At 43.3% G+C, this 20,011-nt stretch overlaps 1 protein-coding gene across 4 annotated transcripts in view; it reads left to right on the top strand.

Annotated features, from left to right (window-relative positions):
• LOC144685714 (urea transporter 2-like) overlaps nt 1-18,689 on the top strand; it is a 124,707-nt gene extending 106,018 nt beyond the window's left edge. For 3 of the 4 annotated variants that reach the window (XM_078550544.1, XM_078550526.1, XM_078550559.1), the window contains 3 exons: nt 6,692-6,826; nt 8,301-8,350; nt 18,321-18,689. In XM_078550544.1, the coding sequence (XP_078406670.1) occupies nt 6,692-6,826; nt 8,301-8,350; nt 18,321-18,488 (353 nt within the window). In that variant the 3' untranslated portion in view covers nt 18,489-18,689. The remainder of the gene's footprint in view (nt 1-6,691; nt 6,827-8,300; nt 8,351-18,320) is intronic. The other variant, XM_078550535.1, reaches the window with a different exon arrangement.
• The last annotated feature ends 1,322 nt before the right edge of the window (nt 18,690-20,011 follow it).

The raw sequence follows: 20,011 nt of genomic DNA, 5'->3' as shown, positions 1-20,011 counted from the left end.
GAGGGGGAGAGAGGGTGAGGGTCAAACAGAGGGGGAGGGAGAGAGAAGCGGAGTGGGACTTTGGGGGAGAGAGAGGTGGAGAAGGGGGGTGGGGGAGAGAGATGTGAGGGGTGGGACAAGGGGGTGGCGGGAGAGAGGTGGGGAGAGAGGAGAGGAGGGGGAGAGAGAGGGGAAGAGAACTGCAATTTCAGGGATGGGAGTTTCAGGGGAGGAAAAAAATTGCTCGGATGTGGGTTATTGGGAAGAAAATTATTCTGGGTTGAGGATGATGGTGGGGGAGAATAGTGCTCCGGAGTGGGGGATTGTGGTGGGGGAGAAAGCTATTGCAATCTTTGGAACAAGGGGTGCGGCGATGTTGGCTGGGCGGAACTGCCAGGGTTGTGTGGCACTGTAAGTTACGAAGAAAAACACAAAACTAGTTTTTTAAAACTTATGTTAAACAATCTGCTTTTTCTAAAGTTAGCTCAGTATTAGGATGTTTGAAGCAATGGAAATTCAGAAATATGGAAAATAAACTCTGATCATTTTTGGTGTCCGAATGCCCAAGTGATGCTGCTCATCGCAAATGTTTGAGTGCTGTGGTTTGGGGCAATTGATTACGGTGATTTCAGTTACATTACTTGCCATGTTAAATGATAGCTAAATGATTGCTTTTGAGCACAATTGATGTCAAAGAATTGCTAAATGATCGCTTTTGAGTGCAATTGATGCCAAATGAGTGTAAATGAATGCTGTTGAATGTAAATGATGTCAAAATTTGTGGGTAGGGAGACATAGGACCAGGAGTAAGCCATGCGGCCCTTCGAGCCTGCTCTGCAATTTAATAAGATCATGGCTGATCTGATATTGGTTTCAACTCCTCTTTCCTGTCTGCCTCCCATAACCCTTGATTCCTTTGCCTATCAAAAATCTGTCTAACTCTACCTTGAATATATTCAATGACCCAGCCTCCACTGCTCTTTGCGGAAAAGAATTCCAAATACTAACGACCCTCTGAGAGAAAAAATTCTCATATCAGTCTTAAAAGGGAACGCTCTTATTCTTAATCTGTGTCCCCTAGTTCTAGTCTCCCCCACAAGTGGAAACATCCTTTCAGCATCCATCCTGTCAAGTCCCCGCTAAATCTTATATGTTTCAATAAGGTCACCTTTCATGCTTTCCTGGGATGGCAGGACTGACATATGAGGAGAGATTGAGTCGATTAGGATTATATTCGCTGGAGTTCAGAAGAATGAGGGGGGATCTCGTAGAAACCTATAAAATTCTAACAGGACTAGACAGGTTAGATGCAGGAAGGATGTTCCTGATGGTGGGGGAGTCCAGAACCAGGGGTCACAGTCTGAGGATGTGGGGTAGACCATTTAGGACTGAGATGAGGAGAAATTTCTTCACCCAGAGAGCGGTGAGCCTGTTGAATTCGTTACCACAGAAAATAGTTGAGACCAAAACATTGTATGTTTTCAAGAAGGAGTTAGATATAGCTCTTGGGGCGAAAGGGATCAAAGGGTTTGGGGAGAAAGTGGGAGCAGGCTATTGAGTTGGATGATCAGCCGTGATCATAATGAATGGCGGAGCAGGCTCGAAGGGCCAAATGGGCTACTCCTGCTCCTAGTTTCTATGTTTCTATGCTTCTAAACTCCAATGGGTATGGGCCCTTTCTACATAGGATAAGGCCGTCATCCCAGGAATGAATCGAGTGAACCTTCTCTCTACTGGTTCTAACAGAATTATATCTTTTTTCAAATAAGGAGACCAAAACTATACACAGAACTCTAGATGTGGTCTCACCAATGCCCTGTACAGCTGCATAAAACTTTCCTACTTTTATATTCCATTCCACTAGCAATAGACAACAACATCCCATTTGCCTTCCTAATTACTTGCAATTGGATCACAGTTGAATGTGTGGCTCAAAGATTGGTGTGGGAGAAATGGGTTTCACTTCATGGGGCACTGGCACCAGTACTGGGGATATAGGGAGCTATACTTTTGGGAGCTATACTTTTGGGATGGCCTTCGTATGAACTGCGCTGGGACCAGTGCACTGGTGAATCGTATAACTAGGGCAGTAAAGAGGGTTTTAAACTAAATACTTAGGGTCAGGGGGATGGTGGGGTGGTAAGCAATGGTGGGAAAATGTACATGTGAGGGGAAATTTGGAAAGTTAAAGAGAAAGGACAAGGCAATAGTGCAAGCATTGAAGTGAGTAATGATAACCAGGGTGTGAGAGGAAGGGACAGAACATACAAACATAAGAATGCACCAGCAATAAGGTTACTGTAGGGGAAAATGGTAAAAAGACAGAATTAAAGGCTCTTTATCTGAATGCATGCAACATTTGTAGCAAGATGGATGATCTAATAGCGCAAATAGAAATAAATATATGATAGCCATTCCAGGCACATGATTGCAAAGTGACCACAAATATTCAAGGGTATTTGACATTTTTGAAGGACAGAATAAAAGACAAAGGAGGTGGGGTGGCTCTGTTAATGAAGGATGAGATCAGTTCAGTAGTAAGAAATTATCTTGGTTCAGATGATCAAAATGTAGGATCAGTTTGGGTGGAGATAAGAAATAGCAAAGAAAGACTTCACTGGTGGGAGTGGTTTATAGGCTCCCTGACAGTAACTACAGGACAGAGTACAAACCAAGAAATAATAGGGGCTTCTAAGAAAGCTACTACAATAATTGTAGGAGATTTTAATATCCTGTTTTGGCTGCCCCAATCCCAGAGGGAAATTTGAAGCAGCTGCCTCAACTATTTGCAACTTGTACTTTTTTCAAGATGTGGACTTTGAATTCAGTAAAATGAAGGACACCAAGCCTTATAGGTTTCTTAAAAAACTAAATCAAACATCTATTAAATAAAATAAATGATTTTAAGCACAGGCATAGGGTTGCATATCACTACTATTATAACTTCTAGCACCCCTGATTAATCTAGCTCCCAGTTACACCTCCATTACAGCAACAGTAAAGACACATATATTTTAAAAGATCCAGGCAAAGTAACACGATACGCTGAACAGTCGAATTCAAAGTGAGTTTTCTTAACTTCATTTCTTGCAGACAGCAGTTTGGGCACAGAGGCTGGAGGCTTCTCACACTTGTTAGACCTTAGAATTCCTTCCCTTGCACACAGCCTTCTCTCCTTTATACATATTTTCCCCTTTGAATGCAAATTCCCATTGTTTCACTACGTCTTTGGACTTTACCCCTCTAATAATAAAAATCCATCATAGTACCAATTTTACCAGTAATCTTTGGGAAAAATTAACACATTGTTTCTTAACTTGTCCTGACTAGGTGAAACATTTTGCCCCCTCTTTTGAATTCAAACTAGTCTGGCTTATTAAAAAATGTAAATGTTTCCTTTACACCTCACATTCTAAAACTTCTCTCATGTTTACCTACTTAACATTTCAAACCTAGCTCATCTCCTAATACACCCAAGCCTTCAGACCAGCTGCCTTTAGTTCAGTTAAGTCCCACACATGTAGACCCATGGACACAGACCCCACTATTACTCTACAGTAAATTCCAATAACACTATGAAAATTATTATATCTTCCTGATACTTCATACAGATTGGATTAATCAAATTTGCAAAAGTAGCCAGGAAAATGAATTCATAGAGTGTATTCAGGATAGATTCTTAGAATAATACATTCTGGAACCTAACAGGGATCAGGCTATGTTAGACCTGGTACAGGATTAATTAATGACCCCATAGAAAAAGATCCTCTAGTCAAGAGCAAAGTGGATGTCGCTGGCTAGGCCAGCATGTATTGCCCATCCCTAATTGCCCCTATTCAGAGGGCATTAAAGAGTCAACCACATTGCTGTGGGTCTGGAGTCACATGTAGGCCAGACCAGGTAAGGACAGCAGATTTCCTTCCCTAAAGGACATTAGTGGACCAGAAGAGTTTTTAACAACAATGGACAATGGTTTCATGGTCATCATTAGATTTTTAATTCCAGATTTTTTTATTGAATTCAAATTTCACCATCTGCTGTGGTGGGATTCAAACCAAGGTCCCTAGCACATTACCCTGGGTCTCTGGATTACTAGTCCAGCATCAATGCCATCACGCCACTGCATAGTAATTCTATCATAACGTGATAGAATTTTACATTCAGCTTGAAGGTGAGAAATTTGGGTCCGAAACTAGTGTCTTAAACTTAAATAAAGGCAATTGCAAGGGTATGAAGACAGAGTTAGCTAAAACGGAATAGGAAAATAGGTTAAAGGGTAAGTCAGTGGGGAAGTGCTGGCAGACATTTGATGAGATAATTCATAACTCTCAACAAAGGTACATTCCATTGAGAAGGATGCACCATCCGTAGCTAACTGAGGAAATTAAGGATGGTATCAAATTGAAAGAAAAGATGTACAGTGCTGCAAAGATTAGTGAGAGCCCAGAAGATTGGGAAAGTTTTAGTAACCAGCAAAAGATGACTAAAAAGATATTAAAGAGGGAGAAATTGGAGTATGAATGAAAAATAGCAAGAAATATAAAAATAGACAGTAAAAGCTTCTGCAAGTATATAAAAAGGAAGAGCAAGAACATTGAGCATTGGGTCCCTTAGAGGGTGAGACTGGGGAATTAATAATGGGAAAGAAGGACATGGCAGAGACTTTGAACAAGTGTTTTGTAACTGTCTTCACAGTAGAAGATGCAGAAAGCAACAAAAGTAGAAAATCAAGAAGCAAAAGGGTGAAATTTAAAACAATCACAATCATGAGAGGAAAAAGTACTAAGAAAACTAATGGGACTAAAGGCTGACAAGTCAGCTGGACATGATGGCCTGAATCCTAGGGTCTTAAAGGATGTGGCTGCAGAGATAGTAGATACATTGGCTGTAATCTTCCAAAATTCCCTTGATTCTGGAAAGATCCCAGCAGTTTGGAAAACTGCAAATGTAACACCACTGTTCAAGAAAGGAGGCAAACAAAATGCAGGAAACTATAGGCCAGTTAGTCTAACATCTATCATTGGGAAAATGCTAGAATCCGTAATTAAGAACATAGTTGCAGGATACTGTCGGGGCGTAAGAGTCCCTTGCAGAGTCTCACTTAGGCTCGGAGCCGTACTCTGGACGAACAGGAATGAGTGACACAGTACCAAATAACGTGTGAAACATCAATTTTTATGAAACAATTTTTAACAATTTGTAATTGAGAGGCAAATGAGGTGAAGAAAATGAGAGGTGATCTTATTACAACATATAAGATTCTAAGGGGGCTTGATAGAGTAGTTGCTGGGAGGATGTAACCTCCCGTGAGGGGAATCTAGAACTAGGGGGCACAGTTTAAAAATAAGGGGTGTCCCATTTAAAATGCAGATGAGGAAGAATTTCTTCTCTCAAAGGGTCTTAGTGCTTGGCATTCTCTTCCATAGAGAGTAGCGGAGGTTGGGTCATTGAATATATTCCAAGGCTCAGTTGGACAGATTTTCAATCAACAAGGTAGTTGAAGGTTATGGGGACAGGCAGGAAAGTGGAGTTAAGGCTACAATCTGATTAGCTATGATCTTACTAAATGGCGGAGAAGGCTCGATGGGCCGAGTGGCCTACTCCTCCTATTAGATCTTATAACCCTTGCAGTTCCTGTACCTTTCCTCATTGACCAAAGCACCGTGTGCAATCAGTGATATTGGGCACTATCGGGAAACCTGTTATCCTGATAAAATCATGTGCCCTTTCATCCTGCTTGTCCCTTATCAGCGAGAAGAGGATTAAATTCACTGATCTGGATGCTGTGACGGACAGCATACTGCAAGATGTTGGCAATGTCACTCATTCCTGCCAGGAAGGACCCAGATACTTAAATGTTGAGAGCAATCGTAACCTTTATAACCACCAGAAAGACTGTCCTCACCCTGCTGTGGACACCAGGTTGGGTAGAAGGAAGTGGCACGGTTCTTGTTTCTTGTTAAACTCAAGTCACCTCAGGCATTGCTCCTGGTAGGTGAAGGTAGATGAACTGCTCCCAAAAACCCATCGGCGGATAGGGCCTAGCTTCTACAGAGATCCCTCCTATTTCCCCCTCTTTGCAGACATTCCCCTCTGCACCACCTCCATTCCACATCCAAGTTATGTTGCAGACCAGGCCGAACTGCAACAACTGCCCCCATACCTGGATCAGATATGTTCCTGATGAAGCACTAGCTGCCAAAAACCAACTTCAGCAACCCAGTGCAATACTTCCACCAACTCAGCCTAAACAAAAGTAAGTCAAAAGCACTTCATCTGCAATTTATTGAGCGTCCCTTTAAAAAGGAATGGTGCAGGGCATATCTTGCAGCTTTGTGCTAGTGACATGTAAATTGGTCACTTGACATTGCACCAGGCGGTAGATCTGTGTGATGTCAGGATAACGCTCCTGCATCAGCTTCCATCTTAGGATGCCCATGCTGGTGTTGAGGATGAAGAGGGTGCGCTGGAAATGGCTGCCAGAACACTGCATCCCAGCAAAATGCCTTCAGTGATGCTGCAGATATTAATTTTGTGCCCCACATTTTGCTTATGCACACAAAGTGTAAACTAGATATGCAATATGATATCTGCTGGTTTGTTATTTTTCTGTGGTAATCATATAACAAACATAATTGTATTAGAGCAATTGAAAATAACTTCCAGTAAGAGGCTAAGCAGTTACTTATTTAACTTTGTCACCTGATTTTAGGATTATCCCTGGCTTCACCGTTCCAGAAGATTTATGATGGATTATGGAGCTACAACTGTGTTCTGGCCTGTATTGCAGTGGGAGGAATGTTCTATGCCCTGACATGGCAGACTCACCTCTTGGCAATAATGTGTGGTACATACATCTATAATACTAAAACTCTTGTGTATGGTGCCCACTTCTGGTGTCCAAGCATCATTTTCTGTAATTAGTATTATATCAAAGTTTGTAATGGAATGATGGCAAAACTGTATTTAAACATAGTGACTTAAAATGGATTAAACACGCAAGTATTTTGTTAGCCTGATTTTTGGATAAACCAATTGAGTTGCTCACAATGTTCTAGGAGGAAAACAAAAACGCATCAGTCATTTTCTCTCAGTTACTGCAATTTCTATGTTCAAAATGAGGTTTTAAACTAAATAATAAATAATAAATTCAATGAGGCTTAAACAATATCATAATAAAACAGCATTTGGACATAATTGCATCAGAGGCCCCAAATTGTCATTTATTTATGATGCCCCTCCCTGCCTGCTTGGATGTGACGGTGGTGTGTTGAGAACACAGCATCAAATATTCCACCATTAATTAAACCGTGCGCCTGCTCCATTCCAGCCGACCTTGAGATTTGGGGAAAATGGGCATGGATCTAGGAGTCGGCGTCATGTTCAAGAACTGTGGAGGAGAAAGAGAAGTTGGAGATGGGATGTTAATTTGCAAGGATGGAGGGTTGGCAAAAGGGATTTTTGAGGAGAGAGTGATGGTGGCAAATTTACAATGGAGACGATAAGTACTTAAGGACAGAGAACTATTTGCAATGTCAACTGACATTAGGGCCAGGAAGGGAGATTGGATGGTCAGCAGTCTAATGAGAGAATGCGAAGAGGACTGTCCAGTCTTTTATAGCTTTCACAGAATGATGGCAGAGTTGTAGAATTCAATCCTGATGGCATCAGTTAAAAATTCCATGCTACCATTTAAGAAAAATTAAATTTGATTTCTTCAGTTACTATTGCCCAACTCAATTCAGGAAAAAACAGTTCCCAATTAGACTTTCATATTCTATGACTATAAACAAGTCAAAATGTCAGACTCTTGACATAATTTGTATTTGTATTCCTCTGCCTGTTTCTAGACGTGGACAGCTTTATGTAGCTTTTTCCAAGAGTTAGAAGTTTTGATTCTGTTAAAGTCTTTGCTGAAAGAATAATTGGAAATCCTGTATATAAAGAAATACTGTTGCAATAATGATTATTTGACCGCATATATTTTGCAGATATCTGATAGTATCACAGAATTGTTACAGCACTAAAGGAGGCCATTTGGCCCATCATAAAATAATGTATCCAATTTATTTGCAGTTTAGCATCAAATTACTAAGTTTTCTTTTCAGTTTGAAAAAAGTAAATAACCCAGTTTACTTAGTGCCAGTGCGATTTGGGCCACTCGCCTTTAACCTTTAAAGGAACAATACACCACAAGGTGTTTCAAAGATTATTAGTATTCAAGACATTTTCAGTGGAATGCAGTAGTTTAACTCTAATTATAGAAAACTAGCATTGTCTCTCATGCTTACAAAATAATGTTTTTCAATCTCCTCCAACAGCAATTTTCTGTGCGTACTTAGGAGAAGCACTGATGAACATGATGTCTGTGGTAAGTTGCTATCATGAAATGTCAAAAACTTTAGATGCACTTTAAAATAGCAGTTTCCTATAAAACTGGCCTATGCTTAAGCATTTTTTGAATTGTATTCCTACTCTTTATCTGCGAAGTGGGCTTTCAAGCTAACTTCTACCTTATTTTTTTTGCTAACTTTTTCACTTTGGTCTCAGTCTATTATTTTCAGACAGGAAATTAAAACAACTAACCACCAGGTGGCATCTACTTTGTCTACACATGCAAATTGGGCTTTCTAAAAAGCAGTGGCAAACCAAAGTACATTTTTCAAGGATGGAACACACTTTGGGGACCTATTTTGAAAACTTAGCAGTTAAAAAAATGAACATTGCTACCTAGGCTGACCTATTCTGTCATTTCAGCTAATTTTGTGCAAATTAATGCAAGATTATTATTTGGTGCAAGCACTGAATATTGATGATATCATTGCAGAAGTAGCTTAAGGAAGTTATTGATCATTGTGATGTCTTAACAGCCGAAACGGATAGTTACCAAAGGGCTAATAAAAGTGAGGTAATTACTTAAAGTAATTAATCTCAGCAGAGAAGAAGTATTAGAGAAACTTAAGGGACTAAAAGCGGACAAATTCCCAGGACCCACATTATGGGATTTAAAAGGAAGTCGCTGCAGAGGTAGTGGTTACACTGGGTCATGACTTTTAAAAATTATTTTGATTCTAAAATATTCCCAGCAGATTGAAAGTTAACAAATATAATTCCGAGCAAGATACATATATATGAATTAGCCATTCGGCTCTTCTAGCCTGCTCTGCCATTTGATAAGATCATGGCTGATCTGATTGTGGCCTCCATTTTCCTATCTACCCCATACCCTTTGAGTCCGTTGTCAATCAAGGCCCGGACCTTCCGAGCAACAGCAATAACCATCGGATTTCCGCTGTGCTGCGCATTTCTTCCAGACCTTCTGAGTCCGGCTTCCACAGGAATTCACAGTGCAACGTCCATCGGGAAACTCCATCAGAGCAGAGTAGAGTTGGGAAAGACAGGACACACCTTTTTATGGCACTAGCTGCCATGAGGTAAGTTTAAATATCCAGTGTGAAAGTTAGTGAATGGATGAGTGAATGGCTGAGTGGATGAATGGGTGACTGAGTGAATGGATAGGTGGGTGAGGTGATAGGTGAGTAAGTGGGTGAGTTGGGAGATGAATCGGGCGGGTAGTCAGGTTTGGTCATGGGGGTTGGCCAGAGGTAGGTGGGTCAGGTCTGGAGGGTGGGTGGCATGGGTCAGGTGGGTAGCTGGGTGGTGGTGGGTAGTTGGGTGGTCAGTGGGGGTGGTTAGGTCTGGCCTGGGGAGGTAGCCAGGTGGTTTCAGATGGTAGTCAGGTTGGGAGTAGTCGGGTCGGATCAGGGGGATTAGTCGGGTTGATGGGTCAGGGGGTGATCAGGGGGTCAGTTGTGTAGTTATCCAGGTATTAGGCTAGGTTTTAGTCTGTTAAACATTTCGTACCATGAGACTGCCCAAAGTCTCCATCTCTAACTCAGAGTCGGAGACATTCACGGAGGGTCCCGGGCAATTCCTACAGAGGTCCACGCATCAGGACTTCCACAGGGTACCGAGGTGCATCTGTGGTCATTTGTCCAGTCTGTGACTGAGACTGGAAGATTTGTCCCCGAGAATCTATCTAACTCAGCCTTAAACATATTCAGTGACCCTGCCTCCACTACCCTCTGGGGAAGAGAGTTCCAGACACTAACAACCCTCTGTGAGAAAAGATTTCTTCTCACCTCTGCCTTATGTGAGAGACTCCTTATTTTTAAACTGTCCCCTAGATCCACTATCTCTGCAGCCACTTCTTTTAAGGCCCTCAGATGAAGTCCATCAGGTCCTGGGGACTTGTCAGCTTTTAGCTCTAATAGTTTTCTAAGTACCCTTTCACTGGTGATTGTAATTGTTTAAAGTTCCTGCCTCCCTTTCAACTCTTAATTTACAAGTATTTCTGGAATGTTATTTGTGCCTTCTACAGTGAAGACAAACACACAATATTTGTACCGTTCATCTGCCAATTCCTTATTTCCCATTACTAATTCCCCAGACTCACTCACTAGAGGACCGAGTCTCACTTTAGTTACTCTTTTCAATTTTAAATACTTGTAGAAACCCTTGCTGTTTTTATATTTCTTACCTTGCTTTTTCTCATACTCTGCTCTAATACTCATGCTCTAATTTCTGCCTCCTTTTTATTTCTTCGTCATTTACTGCAGGTTTTTAAATTCTGCCCAACTTTTTGACCTACCACTAATCTTCACAAAATTATGCAACTTTTCTTTCAACTTGACATTGTCTTAGCCATGGATGGTGCTCAAAGAAATTGTCCTGCAAACACTGCATGAACTCATCTTCCAGGCTGCTTTTGTCAATCTGATTCATCCAATCTAAGTGTAGATTAAACTCACATATTGCTGTACCCTTCTTCAAAGCCCACATTATTTCTTCCTGTATACCCTTCCTACAGCATAGTAACTTCTAGGATCCCTATAAACAAGTGGCTTCCACCTATGCTAGTTCTTAACTCTACCCAAACTGAATCTATATCTTGATCTTTAGAACTAAGATCATTTCTCACTTTTGTATATATAAAATGTTAATTAACAGAGCTACCGCACCACCTGTTCCTAGCTTTCTGTCCTCCCGAAATATCAAGTACCCTCGAATATTCAGGTTCCAGCCTTGGTCACCTTGCATAGAAATATAGACATAGAAAATAGAAGCAGGTGTAGGCCATTCGGCCCATCAAGCCTGCTCCGCCATTCAATATGATCATGGCTGATCCTCTATCTCAGCACCATATACCTGCTCTCTCCCCATACCCCTTGATTCCTTTAGAGTCTAGAAATCTATCTATTTCATTCTTAAATATATTCAGTGACTTGGCCTCCACACCTTCTGTGGTAGAGAATTCCATAGGTTCACCACCCTCTAAGTGAAGAAGCTTCCCCTCATCTCAGTCCTAAATGGCCGATCCCGTAACCTGAGACTGTGATCCCTTGTTCTAGACCACCCTCCAACAGCCAGAGGAAACATCATCCCTGCATCCAGTCTGTCTATCCCTTTCAGAATTTTAGACATTTCAATGAGATCCCTTCATTCTTCTAAACTCCAGTAAATAAAGGCCTATTCGGCCCAATCTCTCCATTTTCTTAGGTGAGGAGACCATATCTGCAAACTGTACTCCAGGTGTGATCTCACCAAGGCCCTGTACAGCTGCAGTAAGGCATCCTTGCTCCTGTACTCAAGTCCTCTCGCAATGAAGGCCAACACACCATTTGCCTTCTTAACTGCTTGCTGCACCTGCATGCTTGCTTTCAATGATTGATGTGCAAGGACACCCAGGTCCCTTTGTACATTAACATTTCCCAATCTATCACCGTTTAAATAATACTCCACCATTCTGTTTTTCCTACCAAAGTGGAGAACTTCACATTTATCCATGTTATACTGCATCTGCCATGTATTTGCCCACTCACTCAACTTGTCTAAATTGCCTTGTCCAAATCTTCTCTGTAATGGCTTACACATATCCAATTTCTATTTGAGCTGACAATTCATCCATTTTATTACGAATATCGTTATTCAAGAAAGAAGGGAGAGAAAAATCAGGGAACTACGGACCAGTTAGCCTAACATGAGCCATTTTTTAACATTTTCACATTTTTACTTTAAGTTAACATGTTAATTTCTGTGTTTTTATTGCTGCTTTAATCTTTGGTGCTGCTTGAGCCTGTTTTTTTTCAACTGCATGACTGGTATTTCCAGGTCACTGTATTTGTTTCTGCTGTTTTCTTGGGGCGGGGGTTTTCTGATCCCGCCCGCCACCAGGATCGTCCAGCCCCACCAAAAGTCAATGGGCCGCTGAATCCCCCATGGTGCGTCCCACCATGACAAGGCCAGAAAACCCCGGCCTTCCTGGCGCAATTTCACTTCCAGCAAATAAAGTGGCTGGATAGGAATTCCTTTGGGAGTCCCATTGCACAACTAGATTTGGAGAAGGACGCACAGTTCTGTATCTCATACATCTCATACATTATCTACATACCTAACCTTACTCCAGAAGACACGTTTGCTAAGCTAATCAGATTCCCTGAGCCCATCAGAGACCTGTTTTCACATGTAGCTGTTGGCATCACGGATGCACTGCAGTGACACCAGCTGCTGCTCAGGCTTGGAAAGCCAAAGCTTGTGCTTCTCCAGCTGACAACACTTCCTGCAGCTGTGATTGTCCAGAATATGAAAAGCATCCTGAATATCCAACATCCCACAGGATATACATTAGATGGAACTGAGGTGCCCTGCCACATCTATTTATTGCACTACAAACTACCAGAAATTATAATCAGTTATTTTAGTTTTATTTTTGTTTTATTAATTGATTAGTTTATCTAGTTATCTTAACTTGCTATTACTTTATTAAATTAAATTAGTAAGTTATAGTTTCTCATCCCTGAGTTTAACCCATTTCCTTGCTTTAGAGACCACAATAAAACTGTAATATTCAGCAGATAGCATAGTGGTATTGTCACTGGACTAGTGATCCAGAGACCCAGGGTAATGCCCTGGGGACCCCTGCCACAGCAGATGGTGCAATTTGAATCCAATAAAAATCTGGAATTAAAAGTCTAATGGTGACAATGAAACCACAGTTGATTCACCCATCTGGTTAACTAATGTCCTTTAGGGAAGGAAATTTATTGTCCTTACCTGGTCTGGCCCACAAATGACTCCAGACCCACAGCAATGTGGTTGACTCTTAAATGCCCTCTGAAATGGCACAGCAAGCCACTCTGTTGTAACAAACCGCTACAAAATGCTACAAAGTCACAAAAAAGGAATGAAACTGGACGGACCACCCGGCAACGACCTAGGCACCAGAAATGACCACGGCAATCTCAGCTGCAAAGTCCTCCTTACTAACATCTGGGGTCTTGTGCCAAAATTGGGAGAGCTATCTCACAGACAAGTCAAGTAACAGCCTGACATAGTCATCCTCACGGAATTATACCTTACAGATAATGTTCCAGACATGGTGGCACGATAGTGTACAGTCAGAAGGGAGTTGCCCAGGGAGTCCTCAACATTGACTCTGGACCCCATGAAGTCTCATGGCATCAGCTCAAACATGGGCAAGGAAACCTCCTGCTGATTACCACATACTGCGCTCCCTCAGCTGATGAATCAGTGCTCTTCCATGTTGAACACCACTTGGAGGAAGCACTGAGGGTGGCAAGGGCATAGAATGTACTCTGGGTGGGGGACTTCAATGTCCATCACCAAGAATGGCTCAGTAGCACCACTACTGACCGAGCTGGCCGAGTCCTAAAGGACAAAGCTGCTAGAGTGGGTCAGTGGCAGGTGGTGAGGGAACCAACAAGAGGGAAAAACATACTTGACCTCATCTTCACCAACCTACCTGCCACAGATGCATCTCTCCATGACAGTATCAATAGGAGTGACCACCGCACAGTCCTTGTGGAGACAAAGTCCTGCCTTCACATTGAGGATACCCTCCATCGTGTTGTGTGGTTCCACCACCGCGCTAAGTGGGATAGATTTCGAACAGATCTAGCTACTCAAGACTGGGCATCCATGAGGCACTGTGGGCCGTCAGCAGCAGAATTGTACTCAAACACCTCATGACCCGACATATCCCCCACTCTACTGTTACCATCAAGCCAGGGGATCAACCCTGGTTTAATGAAAAGTGCAGAAGAGCATGCCAGGAGCAGCACCAGGCAGACCTAAAAATGAGGTGTCAACCTGGTAAAGCTATAACACAGGACTGCTTGCATGCCAAACAGCGTAAGCAGCAAGTTATAGACAGGGCTTAGCAATCCCACAACCAACGGATCAGATCTAAGCTCTGCAGTCCTGCCACATCCAGTCGTGAATGGTGGTGGACAATTAAACAGCTCACTGGAGGAGGAGGCTCCGCAAATATCCCCATCCTCAATCATGGAGGAACCCAGCACGTCAGTGCAAAAAATAAGGCTGAAGCATTTGCTACAGTCTTCAGACAGAAGTGCCAAGTGGATGATCCATCTCGGCCTCCTCCGGAGGTCACCAGCATTACAGATGCCAGTCTTCAGCCAATTCGATTCACTCCACGTGATATCAAGAAACAGCTGAAGGCACTGGATACTGCAAAGGCAGTGGGCCCTGACAATATACCGGCAATAGTCCTGAAGACTTGTGCTCCAGAACTTGCCGTGCCCCTAGCCAAGCTGTTCCAGTACAGCTACAATACCGGCGTCTACCCGGCTATGTGGAAATTTGCCCAGGTATGTCCTGTACACAAAAGCAGGACAAATCCAACCCGGCCAATTACCGCCCCATCAGTCTACTCTCGATCATCAGTAAAGTAAGGGAAGGGGTCATCAACAATGCTATCAAGCGGTAATTACTTAGCAATAACCTGCTCACTGGCGCCCAGTATGGGTTCCGCCAGGGCCATTCAGTTCCTGATCTCATTACAGCCTTGGTTCAAACATGGACAAAAGAGCTGAACTCCCAAGGTGAGGTGAGAGTTAGTGCCCTTGACATCAAGGCAGCATTTGACAGAGTATGGCATCAAGGAGACCTAGCAAAACTGGAGTCAATGGGAATCAGGGGGAAAACTCTCCGCTGGCTGGAGTCATTCCTAGCACAAAGGAAGATAGTTGTGGTTGTTGGAGGTCACTAATCTCAGCTCCAGGACATCACAGCAGGAGTTCCTCAGGGTAGTGTCCTCGGCCTAACCATCTTCAGCTGCTTCACCAATGATCTTCCTTCCATCTTAAGGTCAGAAATGGGGATGTTCACTGATGATTGCACAATGTTCAGCAACATTCGCGACTCCTCCGTTACTGAAGCAGTCTGTGTCCAATTGCAGCAAGACCTGGGCAATATCCAGGCTTGGGCTGACAAGTGGCAAGTAACAATCGCACCACACAAGTGTCAGGCAATGCCCATCTCCAACAAGACAGAATCAAACCATTGCCATCACTGAATTCCCCCACTATCACATGTGCGAGGGACTCCTGGAATCTTATGGAAACCTGTATGTGGATTTAATGTTCCCGATGCGGGTCTCACCCATTGGTTGGAGAATTGGTGGGAAAATCCTGTTCCTTCAGTGCGGGAGGCCTGAGCAAATTAAGTGCATGCAAGGCAATAAACTGGCCAGCACTGGGCCAATTCCACCTGATTCCCGAGCAACACTGGAGTCAGTGGGAATCAGGGGGAAAACTCTTCGTTCATTGGAGTCATACCTAGCACAAAGAAAGATGGTTGTGGTTGTTGGAGGTCACTCATCTCAGCTCCAGGACATCACTCCAGCAGTTCCTCAGGGTAGTGTCCTCGACCCAACCATCTTCAGCTGCTTCATCAATGACCTTCCTTCCATCATAAGGTCAGCAGCCCATGTCCAAATGCAGCGAGGCCTGGACAATATCCAGGATTTGACTGACAAGTGGCAAGTAACATTTGCGCCTCACTAGTGCAAGGCAATGACCATCTCCAACAAGGGAGAGTCTAACCGTCGCCCCTTCACATTCAGTGGCATTACTATCGCTGAATCCCCCACGATCAACATCCTGGGGGTTACTATTGACCAGAAACTGAACTGGACTAGATATATAAATACTGTGGCTTCATGAGCAGGTCAGAGACTAGGAATTATGTGACGAGTAACTCACCTCCTGACTCCCCAAAGCCTGTCCATTATCTATAAGGCACAAGTCAGCAATGTTATGGAATACTCCCCACTTGCCTGGATGAGTGCAGCTCCCACAACACTGAAGAAGTTGGGCACCGTCCAGGACAAAGCAGTCCACTTGATTGGCATCACATCCACAAACATTCACTCCCTCCCCCACTGACGCACAGTAGCAGCAGTGTGTACCATCTACGAGATGCACTGCAGGAATTCACCAAGGCTCCTTAGCCAGCACCTTCCAAACCCACGACCACTACCACCAGAAGGGCAAGGGCAGCAGATAAATGGGAACACCACCGCCTGGAAGTTCCCCTCCAAGTCACTCACCATCCTGACTTGGAAATATATCGCCGTTCCTTCACTGTCGCTGGGTCAAAACCCTGGAACTCCCTTCCTAACAGCACTGTGAGTGTACCTAGAACACATGGACTGCAGCAGTTGAAGAAGGCAGCTCACCACCACCTTCTCAAGGGCAACTAGGGATGGGCAATAAATGCCGACCCAGCCAGCAAAGCCCACATCCTGCAAATGAATAAAAAAAAGGAAAATGCTCCATCCCCCGCAATTATATTTATTCTGCTAGCACGCTCAAGACATTAGAAGATGGCAGAATTGTCAGGCAGCCACCCCCGTGGCCAGTCACATTCCCCCTTTTTGTAAGTCTATTCCAACATGACATGCATGGAGATGGAGGAGGCCTGCATTATTGGAATTTCTGGGCGGAATCATTCCAGATTTGCACTAAGTGCGATAGCATTTTACCCACCAGCCGCGATGGCGGCTTTTCACGTTGTATCGTCCCAACCCGCCACATTAATTATGCATTCCTGGGTAACATGCCATTTCCATGATGGGCAGGCTGACATTCTCCTGCCACACCCTCGCTTCGCCGTTTCATCATGCTAGGCGCCACATTTAAAATCAAGCCGTGTGCCACATCTCAGTGCTTCCAGCCCACGACTACTGCAAGGAACATGTCTAGGAAAGGCAAAAAGACCACAACCTCCAGGTTTAATGACGCGTCACTGGAATGCCATTTGGATGCTGTGGAGGCCCGCCATAATTTCCTTTACCCCCGCTCTGGCTGCAGAACGGGCAGAGGCATCACCAATCCAGCATGGATTGTGGCAGCGGTGGTCAGTGTCAATGCTGCACAGAAGAGATTGGCCATCCAATGCAGGTAGAGGATGAATGATCTCATCCGTGTAGCCAGGGTATGGCAACCATCTCATCACTCTAAACTCACGCACTCAAGCCCATCACACATTCACTGGCATCTCACTCACTGTCAGCTCAAGGGACATCACCATCCATTCTCACACACACACCCTCACATCTCCATCTGGCCTCATCTCCTCTGGAGACTGCCTCCTCAGCCCTCACCATCTTGAGGCCCCTTGCATAGACCAACACACACCCTGAGATATCCTCTTCCCCAATACAGGTCTCGTCCTGCAGCCTCTTCCCTTGCCTGAGGCCACGTCTCCTCCTTCCCCAAGCAAGATCTTGCCCTGCAGCCATTGAAAAGCCACCCATATATGGCTGATCTGGTAGGTAGAGACCTACCCGTGGGCCCCCGATAAAATTGATGTGGTGTTGTCTGTGAAGCCTGGCGCTGATGACTGAGAGTGCTGACTGAAGCAAGGTAGGCAAACAAACCTTGAAGTTCCACGCAAAGTGTAGCCTGCCAGGTGCACGTCTCTTATGTGCTGTTGTGAAACACATTGGCATGTTTTCCTGCCAACGTGGGCAGACGAATCAGCAGGGGGAGAGGGGTTCGGGAAATGAGTCCGGAGGGCAGGCCTAATAATGATATGCTGACATATTACAATGAGGTCCCTGAAGTTTGATGGCAGGAAACAGCCTACCATTGGAGGGCTGAGCGGACAGTCGCAAACTGGCTTCAAACTGTAGTGAAACTGATTGCGCTATATTGTCCGCTCATGCCACTGAACACGCTCGACACCGGCGGGCAATGAAAATCCCAGCCTCCTTCTTTTGGCTAAGACACTAAACCCAGGCCTGCCTGACAGTTTTTCAAAGAAGAAGAGCAGAGAATCACACTCACTGACATTTGTCCCTTAATCAATACCATCAAAAGGCATTAACTGATCATCTCTCTTGCTGTTGGTTTGACCTGGTAACACACAAAATTGACTGCTGCATGTACAGACCTAAGCTGTTTTTGCTGAAATTGTATTGCTGTGTAACTCTTTAATTTTGTTTTATCCTCCAGTTTGGATTACCTGCAGGCACTTGGCCTTTCTGCCTTTCCACACTCGTGTTTCTGCTGATGACCAGTAACAACAAAGCCATTTATAAATTGCCACTCAGTAAAGTGGCCAACCCTGAGACGAACAGAAAGATTTACAAGGAGATGCAGAAACATAAATCATATGAATGAATAGGGGTGTGGTATTGGATAAGGAACATTAGTAAAAGTCATAATGAAAAGTCTTTGTTTTGAACCTGTGTATAAATGTATGGCTCTATATACAAATGAATAAGGTAAAATGCTTACTTGTCATTCAGTAGTACTTGACATGTTAACTCTAAAAGTTAGATGTTTTTAATTTTTGAATATCAGAAATATATGAACTTGCAACACTTTTCGGGTTAACTCACAACTGCATGTCAAGAGGGCAGGTGTACACATTGGTGAAAATCAATTTCAGGATTAAGATCAGAATAATAGTTTCTTAGACAGGAATGGTCTTTTGGATAGAAACCACAATTTGAGATCATTCAAGAATCACTTGAATACAGTGATAGGTGTTGGATCATGTCTATGGATGAATGTATAGCCTTACTCAACTGTACATAGTTTTAGATTTATATTCTTTTTATTCATTCATGGGATGTGGGCATCATTGGTAAGACCAGTGTTTATCACCCATCCCTATTGGCCTTCAGAGTATGATGGGGAGCCACCTTCTAGAACCACTGCAGTCCCTGTGGATTATAGCTTTTCATAGTGGTTTTGATACAAATGAGTGACTTCCTAAACCATTTCAGAGGGCAACTTAGAGTCAAACTCATATGGTAAAATTGTATATATTTAACATAGTACTATCAGTACTGATATTATAGTTTATAGCATTAGTGTTACAAAAAAAACTTAAGATTTGCCGTTCAGAAGAAATGTAGAAATTTGTGCCTTAACTATCTCACTGCTAAAATAACATAATGGCTAATTTTCTATGGTTGTACTGCTGGTGGAGGGGCTTATATATCAGGAAATTGTGAGCACACTGCCCACAATTTTCCATCCGTTAAAATAAATACAAACATCAAAAGAATGAAGAAAGAACTTGGAAGGTTTTGTGGCTACAAAATAGTGAATATTTCTTTCAGTGAGCCACCACAGGAGTAATTCCTATTAGCCTCCTCTTTGTGGTGAAATTACTATAATTTTAAATGTGTGGAAGATCATGGGGCAGGATTTTCTGGCCCCGCCTGCCGTAGGAGTCGTCCGGTCCCAACGAAAGTCAATGGACTTTTGGCTGGGCCGCTGAATCTCCTGCAGCAGGTCCCGCCTCTACAGGGCCGGAAAATCCCAGCCATGATCAGTGAGACTCCTAGTCCTTGATATGCGGTGCCACTGACAGTGAGTTTGAAAAACATGTTCATCTTTATTTGTGATTTTCATGGAAACCTGTAAAGGAGAATATTACAGCACCTGCCAGCCGAGGGGGTCCTCATGTTCACAGCTCCTACCCCATAAATAGCACAGTAGAATTTCAATATATAGCATAATACCAACCCCCAAAATATCACAGCAAAAATACCAATAAATATGCCAGCTCATTCCAGCTCATAAAAATCAGACCACACTCACATGCTGCAGCATACCTTTCATGGACTTAATCCCTGTAAACATCCCAACACAGCCCCAATAAATATCACAGCACACCTACCATAAATAGC

This window comes from Cetorhinus maximus, chromosome 1 (genome assembly GCF_964194155.1).
Source record: "Cetorhinus maximus chromosome 1, sCetMax3.hap1.1, whole genome shotgun sequence".
Lineage (NCBI taxonomy): Eukaryota > Metazoa > Chordata > Chondrichthyes > Lamniformes > Cetorhinidae > Cetorhinus > Cetorhinus maximus.
The sequence above is the reverse complement of the archived record's forward strand: the minus strand, read 5'-3'. Positions and strand labels throughout refer to the sequence as shown.